Source organism: Syngnathus acus, chromosome 15, assembly GCF_901709675.1.
Source record: "Syngnathus acus chromosome 15, fSynAcu1.2, whole genome shotgun sequence".
In the NCBI taxonomy this organism is placed as follows: domain Eukaryota; kingdom Metazoa; phylum Chordata; class Actinopteri; order Syngnathiformes; family Syngnathidae; genus Syngnathus; species Syngnathus acus.
In genome coordinates, this window is record NC_051100.1 from 7,079,926 (window position 1) to 7,097,835 (window position 17,910).

A 17,910-nucleotide genomic window follows, 5' to 3' on the forward strand; every position below is an offset into this window, starting at 1 on the left:
ATGTGTTTGCAGTTATCCACACTCACAGATAATAACCATCCTATATTCATGTGCTGCTGCAGCAGGCCGGACTCACATGACATTACCGCCCACCTCAATGTGGCAGGGCCCGCTGCCTGACAGATGTCAACTGCATTAGAATAATGCAGGAATTCTTTGCGTTGGATAATCTGACTGGAGCGTGGTTCAAGAAACATACATTAGCATTTGAGTGAATGTGAAGCTTTAAAACAACAGAATTTAAGGTGGGATTTAAATGTGTCCCCTTTCTCCTTCTTTATTTTCTTATTTTTACGTTTAACTATGTCTGTCCTTACCATGTGAATCCATTTAATAACTCAAAGTCAATACAATTAAAGTGTATTGCAGAAAATAAACATCAAAATATCAGTTTAGATCATGTTTATGGGCCTATTGTTTTGGAAGCATTAAATTCTTAAAATGATTGACATAACATATAGTTTTGCCACTGTGTAGACTTTAAGAGAGAAGAGCTGTAAAGGGTTACACAGCACACATCTGCGACGCCTCCGGTGCCATTAATCTAAATTAATGCTGTAAAAAATATGTCATAATATTGGACTTGAAATATGATAAATGTTCATTTCAGCCCATCCATAATTAAGTCTCCTTAGCCGAAGAGCTTCCTCAACCCATGAACGCATCAAAGGTGACCTTATGCTTTTTCTCAAAACAATCCACTAATGATGGGGATTGGCTCTTAAAAAGACTCGACTTATTAAATGTAGTGGAGTGCAGCATTTGAATTTATCGAATCTGTGAGCCGTATAAATGTGAGTCAATGAGTGGAAAACGTGCAATTATCAAAACCTCTTCAAGGGCTGCCACTATATCAGAACAGAATTCCAATTGTGATACATTAAAGGAAAATGCTCATATATTATGCTCCCCCCCATTGAGATTGAAAACGAGGTGTTTTTGCATTACAAAACACGGAACAAGTTCGCATACTAAATCAAACATCATGTATCACCGTGACCCAAATCCTTTTGTTATTAACAACTTCATGTTGTGTGTTCCAGATTTACATCCAATAAAGTGTCGGGAGAGGGTGCAGGAATATTTAGTGACAATCACCCACTTTAAATACCCTGCACATCCTTTCAACTCGAGCTGGCTAAACCAGTTGTATATTTTTTATGAGTTAAAATCTTCTGCTGTTGTTTGTATTAATATTCCTGCTCTTGCGAGCATCTGACAGAACCACTGATCCGCAAGAAGCAGATTGGAGGGAGAAAAATGGAAATGCAAACAGTCTGGATTCTCCGCTCACGCAAGCAGCTATGAACATTTAGTAAGAGCCGCACAATCCTTCACTCACTGGTTCATTATCTGCGTTGTATCAGTTGTCCTTCTTGAGTTCTATAAGTGCCATATTGTATTGGACAAACCCAGGTAGGCCAGGAGGTGCATTCGCTCCATGCACTGGCCTTCCTGGTAATGAGGTGGAAGAGAGCGTCAGCCTATTGCCAGCTGGGAGGCACAGTCCACTGGTGAGTCAGTCAAAGTGTAATAGGCAAAGCCAAGACATAGAGGCAGTCAGACTGATGTCACATGCGCTGCAGGACACGCTAATAATAGGATGTGTTTATGGAAATATCAAAATATAACATGCCACAGGGTGTCTTGGCAAGCTTTGGTGGGGGGGTGGAGGTTGGGAGGGGGATGACAACATGTACACTGTGATTTCCCATCTGGCTCGCTAACCTTTTTCATGCCTTCCTTGCTCCTCTGTGTCACTTCAGAGAACCATCTAGACGAGACAGTGTTATGTGCACACGTGGGCCTGGAAGTTCATTGATATTTGCTTTGCAGTACGCATCCCGTTAATTATATAATGGGGGGGTGACGTCATCTCACAGGCATGATTGGAGCCGTTCTCACTTTCTACACAAGTCACAAAAGAGAAACAGCCGCAGGAAATCAGTGCATGGGCCAAGCTACACAGCTTTGCCTTCCAAAAGAAATACAAATATTGGGTGTGATGTAATTCCAGAACACACCCCACAAACATGTTGACCATGTCACACTCAAGGGAGGTTGTAGGAAAAGCTGCCTTAAACAATAGTATTGAGTCATAATTTATGCAAATGAATCGTACATGGTACAACGTGTTGTCACGTGCGCGCTGATTTGTGACGTGATTGTAATTCACTGTTTGAGAGAGACAAATTTCTACTGCCTTGCAATAGAATGTTTTTGGAGACTTTGTTTTCATTCTTTTGTCATCTTTTCCTGTGTCCAATTTCCGTCTTGACTGTTCAATCCAGTTCTCGTCTTGAATCGATTGCAGGTTGTTACTGTCAAATCTTTTTTTTGTTTTTTAAGGAACACAAATATATTTTGTACAAGTGTATTGTTTGCATTCTTAATTGTTATGCAAAGGCTCATGATACATGCCGAGACTTAAAAATAGCTACGTTGGAGTGACATGCATGATGCGACCCACCTGGGGGCCCTGCAAAATGATGTACCTTGTTATTGACTCAGACATGTGCATCATTCATGAGCCTGCAAACCACAATGAGCGACTTTGCTCCTAACTGTTCCAAATAAACTTTTATTTTATTAGCATTTTTCAATGTCAGGTTGAAAGCCACAGATTTCTACAGTAAATCTCATCTCGGGCAAAGAAGTGCCATTTTAAATGCATCGCAGCATGAACGCCGACTAAAGGGATTTAGACTCGGGGAAACCATTTCGGGGTGGAGTGCCTGTGCATGAAGCCTTTTCTATTTTTCATTCTTTTGTTTTTTTACAGACCTGACTTGTTCAACACAAGGGCAAATCTGGAATAAGAACGCAGCCTCCACTCAGATCTTAAGAAGATTAATTTATGGGATGAATATTCGAATATGCTTCTGACAAAAACATGTTCACTCAGTGGAAACATTAATTCATTATCGTGTCATTTCAAAATTCAACCCAATTTTGATCTCTTTTCGTGTCTGAGAATTAAATATGTGCATAATCGAAGTCTCATATAATATTTAAAACACCACATATGACTTTGCCAAATGTTTTTGGACACTTGAAGGTCAACATACTTCTTGGTTGAAGGGGTCGATTTATAACCTTTCCCTAGCAAACAAGCCTGTGTTTAGGTTAAAAACCTACATGATTCAATAAACAATGCCAGCGACTATATGAGTGCTAACAAGTGTTGAGGGTGGAGGCAGGAACAATTTTTACAAAACTTTGGAATGAGCCAAATGCACCGTGTTGATAAAAAATGCAGATGTAACAAACCCATGCACTTCACATGCATTTATTTTCACAGCACATATATACACTATGTTGGTGACAGATTTGTGTGGGTGTTTACTCTGCCAGAGCCAACACATTATCTGATGGGTGGCACTTATTTTCCCTCACTAACCCCACATATTGAATAATTAAAAAAGAACAGCTTGCTCCCATTTTAGTCCAAAACAAGCAATAATTCGAGAGCCCGTCGGACAGGCTTTGCCCTACCCCAAAACGTGAAGGGCCTTCACAGCAAAGCTTTGCACAGTTTAGTTGCACGCTAGGTCGAACAAAGCTGTTTTGGTCTGAGAGGCAGGAATCACATTGCTTGTTTTAGATTTTATTTGTTTTTAGATTTGTTGAGCCCACTACTGATGGCTTGAGTCCATTTGGGAATTCAGTCAGGCTTGGAGTTCTACACCTGACAATCTGCAAGATGAGACAACAACCAGTGCTGCCTCTAAGATCAATTTTGTGTTTTTACACTTAATGTCCAAAAATTCTGCCAGGCCGATAAATCAAACCTTTTTCAGGGGATGGAATATAAAGGAAATGATGAGGGACATTTGTAGGGCAGGCACATATAAAGCACCAGCCAAACATTCAAATATGTTCTCTGCTTGAGGACAGACACACACACAGACACACACACATACACGCGCGCACACACAAAATAAAACAGTGCTCTGTGATTTCCACTGTGAACCAGTGTGTCCTGGGGCCAAAATGTGCATACTGGCATTTGTTCATTGTTTTTGTTTGTTTGTTTGTTTGTTTATGTTTTGTTCCTATTAAAAGCAGCCGACTAGTGAGTTCTGGCACAATACAATCATTATACGCTAGAATTTAATCAAATTTAGTAATACAAGGCTGAGAATTCTAATAAATACTAATCTCTGAATTTGCATCTTCTGTAAGAATGCAATTTGGCCAGGTGATGCCACTGGTTACTGTGCTCTTGCACAATAAGTGCAGAAAACACAATTAGAGCTTCAGTTTTCTGCTTAAACGTAAGACAACCAAATGAAGACCATGACTAACAATCTCGACATTCAATTGCCCAAGTAAGTTGGCTGTGTTCGCTCCCACAATGGCGCAAATGCCCCTTTCTAATCGCACCCATCAACGAAAATATTAAATGAGAGAAAAACTCCACCCATGCGCGCAATTTGCGCTAGTCTTGTTCAGAAACAAAACAAAAAATTGGGAACAAAACCATGAGACTTTCTTCTGCTCCTTGCTAGTGAGAAAGACGTACAAATAAACCAGTGTGCTCATCAAAAACTGTAAATGGTGTGGGAGATTCACCTAATGGAGCAAACAGACTTGGAGGCTATCCCACATGCTGTGGAAGGAAGAGGATAGAAGATATCACACGCAATTTTAATAACAAAAAAGAACAATGGCTTCATGAGTTCTTTGTTTCCCCTCACACAATTCAACTGTGTTTACATTCCCTCCGCCAAGTGACAAAATAATCTCTCGCTCCCTCTTCAGATCTACTTGTTTCACCTCCTTGTTCGAAATTGTCACCTCCGATCAGAGAAGAAAACTGCTATTATTGCACTTCAGTAACTGTTGAGACAACTTCACAACAGCCAAGGTTTGGACACCGCTGAGCTGATGCTTCGCCAAGATGGCCTTGAGCAGCAAAGAACTTTGTCTGGGATTTCGTTGCTGCAAAGCATCAAGCACCTGATAAGCAACAAACGGAGATCATCGCGTGGGAATTTTACAGGGTTTAGACATTCTCTTAAAGAACAGGAGAGAAAAGAAGTTCATGTAACAACTAAGTGTTGATGACAACTAAGATAAAAAAAAATAATGTTGACAATAGAACCCTTTTCTAATTGTCTCCATCTCAATGAATTTTCCACTAGGGATCAGCGCAGTGTGAGAAAGCAACAAAAGAAAAATAAACTAGCAGAGTGGCACAGTCAACAGAGGAGTGAGGACACTCAGGACCGATTTCACTAAAGGATTGTTTTGTTTTTGCGTGGTGCTACCCAATAAAAATGGAGTGCAAAAAAAATAGTGTCTAATTTGCAAAGCATGCACAGATGGTGAAATGTTTCACTAGCTGAGATGGCAAGCAGAATGTGTCTTGGTGGGTGCAGCAGTGGTATTTCGCATATTTAAATGAGGCAATGTCTATATATCTGGAAAATAAATTGGCTACCTCTATGCAAATGAGTCTCCTTGATAAATGTCTAATTCATTAACACTTGCAGCACATGCAGTTCGAGTGAAGCAAGTAACAACTACACAGAGCTCGTGCCATTTTAGAGTGCAAGACTACAAGAACACCAAGTCACTGTGACTATGATGGAATCCATTTTGTAACCCACTCGCATCTCTCAACAAAAAATACAGACGTCCAAATAAATACATTTATGAACCCTCAAAACACATTTTTGGACATAAAGCAGTAAAATGATGACTTTCTGTAAACCTATAATTTTGTTATATTTGGAGATGTCTTGCCGTTACTGTGCTGATCAAAAACTGACAGAGCAGCTTTGTGCCATTTGACTGCACAAACAAATGGAGCATCTTAGAGCAAAACTGGGATGAGGCATTTCTACTCATAATTCAATTAAAACATTCTACTGGTACACAAATGCTTTCTGCTATCATTCATCATCATTTTTCTCCTGCATTATTTACCGTTCAAATGTTATGTGCATAATAGTGTTTTGAGCAGAGGTGTTCAACAAGGTTGTTCCTCCAAAGGACTTTCTTGAGCACGCACACAGACGTTCCCAATGTGGATATTATTTGATCGAAGCGCTAATAGAAATGCCATTCAACAATGATAAGCAAAGTAAGCAGGGATGGACTCATGAATGGATGGAACTGTGGAGGTACAGTAAAGTCTGTTATAATGGATAGTTGTTGACAGTAATACTTGAGAGCAACAAACAATCTCATATGTTGCTGTCGATATGCGTCTAAATGTCAAATGATGCATTTTAAGCAGAAAGATATCAGCACCAGTTGCAATTTCCTTGTATTCATAAGGTTGGCATAAAACACACTGAAGTTGTGAGTCATGTGACCCTTTTTCAGAGAGGGATGAGATATCAAAGGTTCTGTCAATTGCTCCGCTCATTCAAATTGTCCAATAATGTCATCTTTGCAAACAAAGGTGCCTTTGAGTGCATCAAATCAAAGACTAAACTTGTTACAGAACTGGAATGACAGAGGTAATTGATTTTGTGGTCATTTTCTATGACCGACAACACCGAAGACAGCAAACCTTGGAAAAGATAAGGATGATCACAAAGCCTAAGACGTCAAAGTCAGTCAGATTATGTTTACGCATAAGGCCCAATTAACTTTATCCAAGAAATAATAGAAATGTCCAAACATTGCATATGATTTGCAAGTGAAGAGTTGAATGCTTACAATTACAATGTATAACCTTATCTTCTGAATGTCTCGAAACTTGTTGATTAATGTTTCGTGGTATCATTTTGTTCACAGAGAATGTTTAAGTCAACCACGGAATTGTTATCCTTGAATTCTTGGACGACACGTGTCACTGTTCTGTTGCTCTAAAGCGCAATTACGGTTGTCGAAATGTAATGTGCAACAGGGTTTTCATTTGTAATGTACCTGGATTAAAAAAAATCACTTGGCAGATGATTAAAATTGGTATTGGCCAACTGGGGGCTTTTACTGGAGAGGGTTTTTTTGGAGGCTGCAACAAGCTGTGGTGGCACCGTATTGATTTACCAATCCAAAAGCATCTCCCATGAGCCCCTTGATTTATTTGTCCCCTTTTGTCTATGAATCATGTGTTTGGGGAGTTGTTCACTTTAAGAAAATACTGCAGAAATCATTGACCCATCTCCTTTGTTATATTTGGAACCTGCAGCAGCTTTTACTTAATGTGTTAACAATTTACATGGATACTTCCATTAGATCTCAAGGAGAGTCTGGACTAATAAAATATTATTTTACCACAACGAAGGCCACATTCAGGTAAATTAATTACATCATATAATCAAATGATAAGTAGAAAAACAATGGCTGATTCAAGATTAAGAACAATATGGCTCTGAAATGGCATTATGTTAACAAAACATGCAAACGTAAGCATGCTTCTCATCTCAGCTTTCGTCTAGCTAAACATGCACAATGGAAACGGAAACTCAGATGTTCAAAGAAGTCACCTGCCCAGTTAAGCCCTGAAAACAGGTGTCATATTCTTGATCAGGCAACAATACAATAGCCAGTAAGTTGGAAACCAGATTGTGCATCCGATCCAATTTCAGCGGTGACTGTCCACTCAGCTTTACTACGAGTGATCGATTGCAAATTGTATGTTCAGGCATTGTTAAGCCATCTGTAGTAGTTGCGGCGTCAATGTCTCAGCAGTGTTGAGGCATGTTCATTGAAGCAGCACGCTGCAGGCCTGCTGGAGAGCAATTCGAAGTCGTCTCTATGCACACGGTCGCTATATGTAATTGTAGTGCAGAACTCTGACAAATGAGTTTAAAATCTGCAGCAATATTGGCACTTTAGAATGCGCCAAATGTGACAGCCGTGTTTTTCATTGATTTTTAGTGACGGAGAGACTGAAAACGGACTTGAAGAGGCAGACTGCGGCACACACATTCCACGTTTGACCGGTTTCAGTCAGGCAGGCTATGAATACTGCCTTTTAAACCCAATCACTAATAAAGCTCCCTTGTGTCCAAGCGAGAGGATTCAGTCAACTAACTTCTGCAGCCTTGCAAATATAGTATTGCATTTCAGCTTGGCAACAATCATGCAAATGTTGTATGGAAGTGTACAAGTCATATGCTACATTAAAGTCACATTAATATTCCATCATAATGGACGGTATAGTAGTGTTTGTAATATGAGCGCCTATCTCACATGCACAGTGCATCAAAATGGCAAGAATTACCTTAAGGCACTTTACAAACATGCTGTTTGAAAGGAATATACCCGTAGACCTTGCCTTTGTTTAATTTTCCAAACTAAATTTTCCATACATTTTGTAGTAGCAGCTACATTAACACTACAAGTGATATTTTAAGCCATAGTTTAACATTAACTCTCCCAAGCATGAAAAGAAGTTAACCATTGTTAAACAATGAAATTTGTACTCACCATTAACTTTAATGGGCCTTAACGAACATGGCGAGGGAAGTTGCTTACCATAAAGATAAACCCAGCTCATTATGACGTACATCCTGTTCTTCTCTTATCAATATTACTACCTGGATTCAATCAATTTAATGCTCTATGGTTATTAGCGCACTCATGTTAAGAGTTTGAATCGCATTGTGTCATCATTATTTTTGGGAGGAATTTTTTATCCTTTTCATTCACAAAATCACAAAAGTCCGACTAAAATGGTACAGGCCTTAGTAATGCTTTCTCTGCAAGGTCACCCTTCCCCATTTTGTGAGGGGGGGATAAGCACCTAGTCCACACAAACACAAACAGCCAGTCAGTCAGTGCAAGCAAATGTCATCTGTCTTAGTCAGTGATGACTGGCATATGCTGATGCCAAGCGTTAGACGTCATCCTTCAAATAAATCTGTGTAACGATGACTGAGGCAGAAAAACAAAAGAGGGAGCCACTTGGTAGATTTAAATAATTGTGCGTATATGCATATTCTGGATTTCATATACCCCCCCCACCAAAGATTATAGATTGTATTGATGCATGGGGAGTGTTTGTTGCACATAAATGGTTTTAGCACTCAACTGAAGTTTTGTCTTTATTTTTGGCATCCTTTGAGAATTGTTTTAACCCCATTAGTGACTTGATTAAGAGTCACTTAAGTTATTTCATTGTAATTTCCATGGACTTCCTATTAATGAGGAAAAACACTTGCAGCACTGTTGAGTGCATAAAAGCCTGCCACTCCTGACTTTTTTCATACAACTCATGCATAAAATCATTAATTGGAAAGTTTAGTTAAAGGCAAGTATAACAAGCCAATCGAGGTCACTGGTGACGCACTGGTTAGCACGTCCACCTCACAGTTCAAAAGTTGCGGGTCCGATTCCACCTCCGGCCCTCCCTGTGTGAAGTTTGCATGTTCTCCCCGTGCCTGTGTGTGAATGGTTGTTTGTTGTGTGCCCTGCGATTGGCTGGCAATCAGTTCAGGGTGTCCCCCGCCTACTACCGAAGACTACTGGGATAGGCTCCAGCACGCCCGCGACACCAATTGGTCGGTCAACAAGTCCAAGGAAATGATCTTGGCCAAATTCAGTTGGGTCTACAATCCCTTCATAAATGAATCTGTGTGTGTACTAAAAGCAATGAATCTAAAACACTGGCTGCCTTTCTGCATGTTAATGGACCATTGCCGAAAGACGGCTATATAGTATGTCGAGGCTTCCGTTCCAAATAACACGTATAGGTACATGTAAGCAGCATCTTGGTATTGCGGCCATCCATAATCTTAAAACACTTGCCATCGCGACTGAAGAGATGCCAGTGAGTGCGGTTACAGAAGCCCCTTGAGAAAGGATTGGATTTCTCCTCCACTTCCCCACATAGACTTTGAGTGACAGACTCATTTGCCAGGGTTTGTGGGTGGATGTTTATGCAAATTCCTCTTTGCTGTGGGTAGAAATAGCCATCCACTGACAGGCCAAAACCAACTGGGTTGAAATGAAGGAGCATGCAACTAAGAGGCTGAAAGCGACACATTACCATCTTCGGCATCACCTTACAAGGGCCAAAAGAGAAAAAAGAAAATATTATGCCACCTATACAAACAAAGTCTGAATAGGATTTGGTTTTTGCTTCTTTGAAATGATTCAACAGTGTTTATTGACACAGAGAGCATTTCTCTGCTTTGGTACAGGACCTCAGGACAAGGCTGTAACATGCTCATGTAAAAAGTTATGAATGTATTCTTTGAAGGATGAGCAGTGTGCAGAAGCACATGCAAACCGAGTTTGCATTGTCAATACAGTTTTGGTGCTATTGCACTGCCTCTTGCTTGAAAGTATCAAATCTTCACATTACTACTTATTCTTCCTGCTGACTGGATTGGAAACAGGTTCACTGTGTTCCCTCTATTGTGGTGGGATATTTTCTCTGAGTGAATTATGCACATGATGGAAATAAACAAATCCAATTTGTATAATAAGAGGATAAGACAGTCTTCTTCATCTACAGAGACTCATTACTTTTGTTTGTATTCACATAGAGGCCTTTTTGAAGTCAGAGAAAGCAATAGTGGCTTGCTTTGATTCGTGAAGTCCACTTTAACTCATAAATTGCAAAATAGAGTCTGAACGCTGTGATGTTGGAGCAAGATGCGCAATTACAAATGGAAATGTGATATTATGCCTTTGTGGCCATGAGACAGTGAAAAAGAAAACAAGGTCTTTTGAGTGGACTTCAGTCAGCAGCATTTGTGTGTTTTCACCAGAGATATTATTGTCCATGACTCACCGGTCAAATTATTTTTGCTTAAAACCATATAATATCCTAATTCAAAACCCTAACTTGAAACACAAAATTTGTATTAATTTCCAGGTGCTTGTTTAAATCATACGGTGTTGTCTCGAGAACATCATGTGCAGCTTCTTCATCTCATAAAGCTCATTATTTGAGACTTTATTCTGATTCCTCTTGTATATGAAATTATAAAAGGCCATAAAACCGCTGAGTCTCGTAAATTATGAGTAACGGAATGTTAAATCGTACACTCATCTCAATGAAAACAGATTAGCCAATGGCTGATGTCCTTCATGTTTATTTCTACCCCTTACGGAAAATAAATACTTGCCAGATATGCACTGAACAAATTGACCAAATGTATTGTAAATATAAACAATACATACTTACTGTTTTTCTAACAATGTGTATTTGACTATCCTAATCCACAGCAGTATTTTTCCTGGTCTCAAATCCATAAATGGTGTCGACACTTTGACCACCATCCTGTCTGCAGTTGCGCTATGACAACACTGCTCTTTCATTTGCTCAGAGACAGTTGGCAGCACACGGTCTGATAGCAGGTAGTTATCACTCCGACTCCCAGTTCTGGCGCCGCTGAAACACAGCCTCCGGACTGAGATCACAAATCCATGTCAAAATTTGAACAACGGTTTGCACAGCTGATCATCATCCGCCAGTCCAAGTGGCTCGTAGAAACATCCACGGGAATACAACACAATACACTATGTTGGCGTTGGATTCAAACTTGAAAATTTTGTTTTTTATACCGTCTGTACTTTTTTATCGCCCACTTCTTTCATCCACCTTTGTATAGTATATTGAGTCCTTCAACATGGTCCCTTTTTTAATACACTTGCTCATATAATATCAGAGATGTGGTTTAGTTTCCTTTTTAAACTGTATGAGGGACACGACATTTCAACAGTTTGAACAAAAATAATGCAAAGTATTATCTTTGTGAAGGCTGACATATTTATTTTATTTATCGATTCATTTTATTTATTTTTTTGAAACTCTTTAGAACTGGTCTAGTTCTTGTTCCGGTGGATAGTTGCATTTCAAAATGACAAAGAAATAAATTCCTCTATCCACTCTGATTTGTATGTTCATTTACCATTACTGGTTTAATGGATATTGAGGCTTTTTTTCCATGAGCAACACAAAGTAACACACAAACTACTGAGCTGAACACAATATGTCTCACTCAGAGACGTCTTATTTAACCGTACGTTTGCTTGTGTAGGTGTACCCAAATGTTGTGGGTCATGGTTGTCCAATTATTGTACAAAAAGATGTCTGGGACTGTCACAATGTTTTTTGTGGCACTTCAGTCAATTGGACTTACTTGAAGTGACCATGTCTTTTACTAACAACTTTCTTACCATCTCAGCAGAAAGGACTGCAAAGGTTTAGACGAAGGACCACGGCTATGAACGCCAGGTATAAAATGCACCATGAAGGCTTTCCTGGGGAAATGTTATTATAGCTGCCTCTACAGTGAAGTAATTCAATGTGGAATTTTCAAAAGAATTGTAACGTGATGATATTTTCTCTAGATTAACCTTAAAAAATCATATATAGGGTAAACCAAAGAGATTAAGGGCTGTCTCGCTGAAGCCTCTCCTTCACTGAATTGGAACTAAAATGGCCTCCAAGTGTATGGAACAATGGGGGTGAGCATAATGCAGTGTGACTACTGAGTGACTTGACTGAGATCCAAAGTGAATAAAAGGCCGCTCTATGTGAGGCGGCAGGGCTGAGCTGCGGCGGTACTCATGACTGCGGCGGGTGACGGCGCACTGGAGCCTTGCACCACGTTTCATTCCCCGATAAAATCTCAAAGCCATCTTCTATGCAGTCACAAAGCAGAATGTTCAAATGAAGTAAATGCAAGTGTGCAACCAGAAATCTGCACAGTATCACATTTAGAAATGCAGAGTTGTTCCTCTTTCATGGTCATTTTGCCATCATTCCAGCTAAACAAGGCTATGAAATTCAATCTGAATGAACTGTCATGTTTTAGGTACATTGGATGGTTGCCTTTAGGACCAATAGCATCCTTTCTCAGGATGGAAAAATTAGCAGGACTCATTCGTGTTTGTAACCTAATTTTTGTATTCATACAGGGTTTGGAGGCCCCCTTTGCGGACTCATTAAATATTCATTTTAATATCTTCCCTACTTATGAGACCCAATTCTTGGTAGCATCATGAGTTTTCGAGCAAATTAAATACATTACAGGGACAACAGGCTAACTCCCCACAGGAAAGACCAAAATGTCAACCCCTAACTGAAAGACAGACTCACTACCACATACCCGAATACACCATCTTACATGGATCTAAAAAAGTGCTTATATTTAGTGAAACACATCTTTCATTTCCTTTTAAAAATGCAAATCTAATTGTAAGATGGTTGGGCAGCCAAGGCCACATGCGATACATCTCAAGCACAACGCGACAGTTTGAAGCTTCATTAACAGTCTACACAATGAAATACAAACAAGAATACACTTCCCACCCCAAAGCAATGAGACGTATCGACCCTGATCCTCCAATGACAGCGGAACAACACAAATAATGAGACAGTCAACCATAGCCGGGGGGAAAACGAGTCGGAAGAGCAACAAAATGAGGGGATACCTCGTGAAGCGGCTGATTTCTCGACACTAGGAGCGGGTTGTGGAAGATATGAAGGTGCCAAAGGGAATTAGAGGATTTTAAGGTTTTATCCTACACGTGGATAATAAACACCAGCATCTGCAAAGACTATTAATGGAAGTTCCTGTTTTCACCACAATTTATGGAATGCACTGTAATATTGGAAAAAAAAATTACTACGGTGGTTAGCCGGCAACGATCCATGAACCATTTTAAAATGTTGGGGATTTTTTTTTTCTAGGTTAAAAGTCACACTTATCTAAAAGCAGCCTGGACACGTCATGCGGAAATCACAACGCTGACAAACACATTATTTCACCGTTGGGCACTGGCGAGTCATCATGCTGTTGCATGTGGTGAAAAAAAGACAGAACAGACACACACACACACACTCACATGCACGCTCATGCATGCACACACACCAGGGAGCAGGAGAGAAAATTAAATCACAGTAAGTGTCAGTGGAGCACTGTGCTGCCTGCTTTTACAACTTTTATGCATGAAACAGTGACAGCTATAAAAATAAAGCAGCATAAATGAGTCAGTAGCTGGGTTAAGAGTTTCCATTGCGTCGCTTTGGTCTTGAAAGTGGCACAGCTTCAACGGGTGAGGTCTGTCTTTTGTCTGTATAATCACCTCAAATATGTACGAGCTTTAACCTTTTAAAACGGTCTACACGCTGCGTATGCAAGACAAACGGGGACGCTGCGGCAGCGTGTCGTGCGTACAACCTCCAGCCAGGCCTTTTTGATTGGCTCAAACGGCCTCCTCTTCAACAGGAAGTTGAGAAGATCAAAGACGAGCGATTGTATCAAATACAGCCCTTGTCGACTGTTTGTAACGCTTTATTCTTCGTCAGAAACACCCATTCTGTCACTATGACGCCTGGAGGAGAGACAGTGCTCTTTTAAAACCCAGTGTGTTGATCTCCCCCGTTATCCAGATGAAAACGGATTTATTCAAACCTCCCATCAACCAACACTATAAATAGATGCTAGTGGAAAATCTTCTGAAGGGGGGGAAAATAAGCTGTGCTCTTAAGCTGATATTAACATGCTGAAAACTGTCAAAGGTTATTCTGGAAAAAAGAATTCCCTCCGTAAATGAGCATAACGTTGTTGTGATTTGATCAGAGGGTGATCTGAATTATGATTATTAAAGCCATGCTGCTTCTTCTCAACTCCTATAGCATAAATTATTTGAAAACAACATTTTCGTAAAAGCACAAGATGAGTGGCACTTGCATTCTTCACAAATATTTAAAGGAGACGAATGTAATTGCTGTTTTCTTAGAATTATTTTGGACTGGGGTGGTCTTCAGGTGTGACGTGTTGACTTTTAAGCAACTTTTAAGATGACCTAAATGGGTGGAGAAAATTCCTAGCCAATTGTGGTTAAATTGGAAAGTTTACAAATATTAATTTAAATAAATAAATATGGCTTACAGATAGCAGCATTGGATCGATTTTGTATTAGATCACCGTTTACTGCGTAAATATGTAAGCACCTAATCCACGTTGCAAGCAGCTTGCGATTGATGATGTAATGTGTGTACATACACTCTTGCACATGCATGACACACGTGCATGCACACCCACGACTAAATACTACTACTACTACTACTACTACGACGACTACTACTACTACTACTACTACAAAATAGCATGCAAATGTAAAATTCTTACACTGGTGATTCATTTTAACACTGCACATTATTTGTCATCAGAAGTCTATTTTCATTGATGTTATTGTTCTTTTCCGTGAGAAGAGTACTGTTCTGTGTGTGTTATCAATTAAAAGTTCAAAAATGACTTCTCAGCACCATTTATTTATTTATTATTTATTCATCACTCTTGTTTATTCATTGTTTGTGCCTTCTTGTTTTTACTTTTTGTGTTGTTTACTTGTATGTATATTGTGTACTATGTCTTGTCACCGTGGGATAGTGGGAACGTAATTTCGATCTGTTGGGGGTCTTGGCATGTGAAGAAATTGACAATAAAGCAGACTTTGACTTTTTTTTACTTTGATTTAGTAGGGTCTCAAAGGCAATGGCAGAGTACCTGAAGGGTGGAGCTACACACAGAGGTCTTTGTTGATTGGTCAAAGGCATCATGCACTTTATCGGCATTCGGCTTCGTGATAACCCTAATGCGGTAAACCAAACAGTGTTCTACAGCTTGGTGGAAATGTGGCTTAAAGTAGATCTAGACTAGAGTGATTCAGGGTTGCCATGGCAATGCCAGGAACACTATCCTTATTATTACAAGCCGATGTAGCAACTAAGTGATGTTGAAGCGTGAAGCGGCAGCCACCCAACAGCCAAACCGACGGCATAAAAGCATATTGTTCTTCCCATTGTGATCTCCGGGGAGCAATTGCCGCAACCGTTACTTCAATCCCACAAGGGAAAACTGATGTCCCATAACATTTGCTTCCTCATTATTTCCCCCACTAATCAAAAGGTTCATTCATGACTTTGGTGATGAAGGCCACTGCTTTATGAGTCATCACCGGATATATCACGCAACACTACCTGTTACTTGACAGTCAGCTACAGTATGTGTCAAGGCAGCCTTATCACAAAGCTCCACAGTCTATCATGACCTTATCAGAAGCATTTACCGTCGACAGCCAATGTTCTAACATGTTGCATTGCTCTATGGCAGCACGACAGTGAAATCACATAAGCCGTTAGTCTCATCATGTTCATTCTACTCCTCGATTTATTCTTGAAGCTAAACAACAAATGTTGCATCGTGTCTGCCCAATCCAAGATGCAAATGGCATGGAGGCCAAACTTGCCTAATAAAATATACTTTTTGAAATAATTCTGACAACGTATCCTGTATTTTTTTTTTGTTTGTTTAGTGTTGTCTAAATTGATGAGCTCCCAATCCCCCCCAATAACTGTGGAGCCTCTGAGGCCAAAAACAATCAGTTGTGTTGAAATCAATGGGGTTGGTCAAAAGCACGGCTCAGACATGCTTCCGCCATTTCAAGCATGTAGTGCGTGACGATCACGCCACATTTAAAGGGAATGAAAACAGCCGCTTTGATTGGCCATGATTGAAGTCATCTGTGACCATTCACACAGCTACGAAGCCCTCCCTCTCCCAGATCCGCCGGCCCACACTTGCCTGCTAAATTAACAACATTGGATCCACTCCGTCTCCACGCAGAGCCTCAATCTTAACAGTAATTTGCTCGCATCTTGCTTTTTACATTCTTGTCATGTATGACGTCATGGTATTGCATCTTTTTGTTTCATACTTGAGAAAATCCAAACACATAGCTACAATTAATTATTAGATACTAGACAATGCAAAAGGTTTTGAGCAACAAATTACTTCCCCAAATTTGGAGTTTTTCGGCTCCAGAGGCTCCACTGTAATAGTTTCCACCCGACTCCAAGCTTTGTTGTCCAATTAGTGGGGTCGTAGCCACCTAATTAAAACTCTACTGTATGTGTGCTCTTTGTTTCATGGGCCATCACGCTTGAGACATGCAGTAGGAAAGGGGCAGAAGAAGGGAGTGATCGACGTGCACATTGAATGATCTATGCATAAACAGTGCTCCATTACTGTGTGAGCACAGAAGGAGGAAGACAGCTGCATACTCACCTTCTTTAGGAGGCCGCTTCACTTCGGCACTGAGATTGCAGACCTGGCCTGCATGCAGTTGGGGCGACAAGCAGCCCTCCGTTTGGGCGTTGAGAGGTAAAACCACATTGTTGAGCATCAGCATGCTCTCCGATTCTCCGTCTCCTAAATGCTGGGGGCACGTGCATTTTGTGTAGACGATGCCGCACGTCTCCACCGTGCCCTTCTCTAATTTCAGGCAGTTTTCCAGCCATGTACAAAGCACTTGACACCCAAACTGGCTGGGGCTGGCCTTATTCAAGACCAGAAACTCCACAATAGACTTCTCCTCTTCTTCCAGCTTCTGCAGCGTCAATCCGTTTGAATCAGACGGGAAAACCCGCCGCAGCTGAACAAAATTTTTGTCGTAGAGCAAAAATACATAAATATTCTTGGAATCGCACAGGTACACTATCGACTCATTCACCTTGAGCAAGGCATTAATCTTTTCATGAGAGTAATGATCAAACTGATAGGCGAGGAGAGAATACTCAGAGCAGCTCAGGTCTTGTTTGTATAGCTTCAGGTAGATGCTGTATTTGGTCGGGTCTGGGTTCTCCAGTGTCCATGTACAGTTTGTATAGTTCTTAGGGAACATTTCAGTCACAGAGTAGGATCCATAGATGACCCCCTTGACCAGAGTGGAACACCAATAATCTTGGGCACCAGTTAATCCAAACATAACCAGAAGATAGGTGGAAAATATATAAATCAACAGGTTTCGAACAGCCTTCATCCTATGTCATTGGGCCTGCAAGGAGAGATGAGGAGAATTACACAGAGAACAACACAGATGATCGATGAACTAACGGGATTCGTGTTTCCCCATCATGAAAATGCCAAGACAAATCCACCACATCAACAGCAGCTGTATGGTTTTTTGCACCCCCATCTTGCC

General features: G+C 40.4%; 1 protein-coding gene across 6 annotated transcripts in view; it reads right to left on the reverse strand.

Annotated features, from left to right (window-relative positions):
• adgrb3 (adhesion G protein-coupled receptor B3) overlaps positions 1-17,910 on the reverse strand; it is an 86,558-nt gene that overhangs the window by 67,006 nt on the left and 1,642 nt on the right. For all 6 annotated transcript variants that reach the window (XM_037271022.1, XM_037271021.1, XM_037271020.1 and 3 more), the window contains exon 2: positions 16,995-17,763. In XM_037271022.1, the coding sequence (XP_037126917.1) occupies positions 16,995-17,748 (754 nt within the window). In that variant the 5' untranslated portion in view covers positions 17,749-17,763. The remainder of the gene's footprint in view (positions 1-16,994; positions 17,764-17,910) is intronic.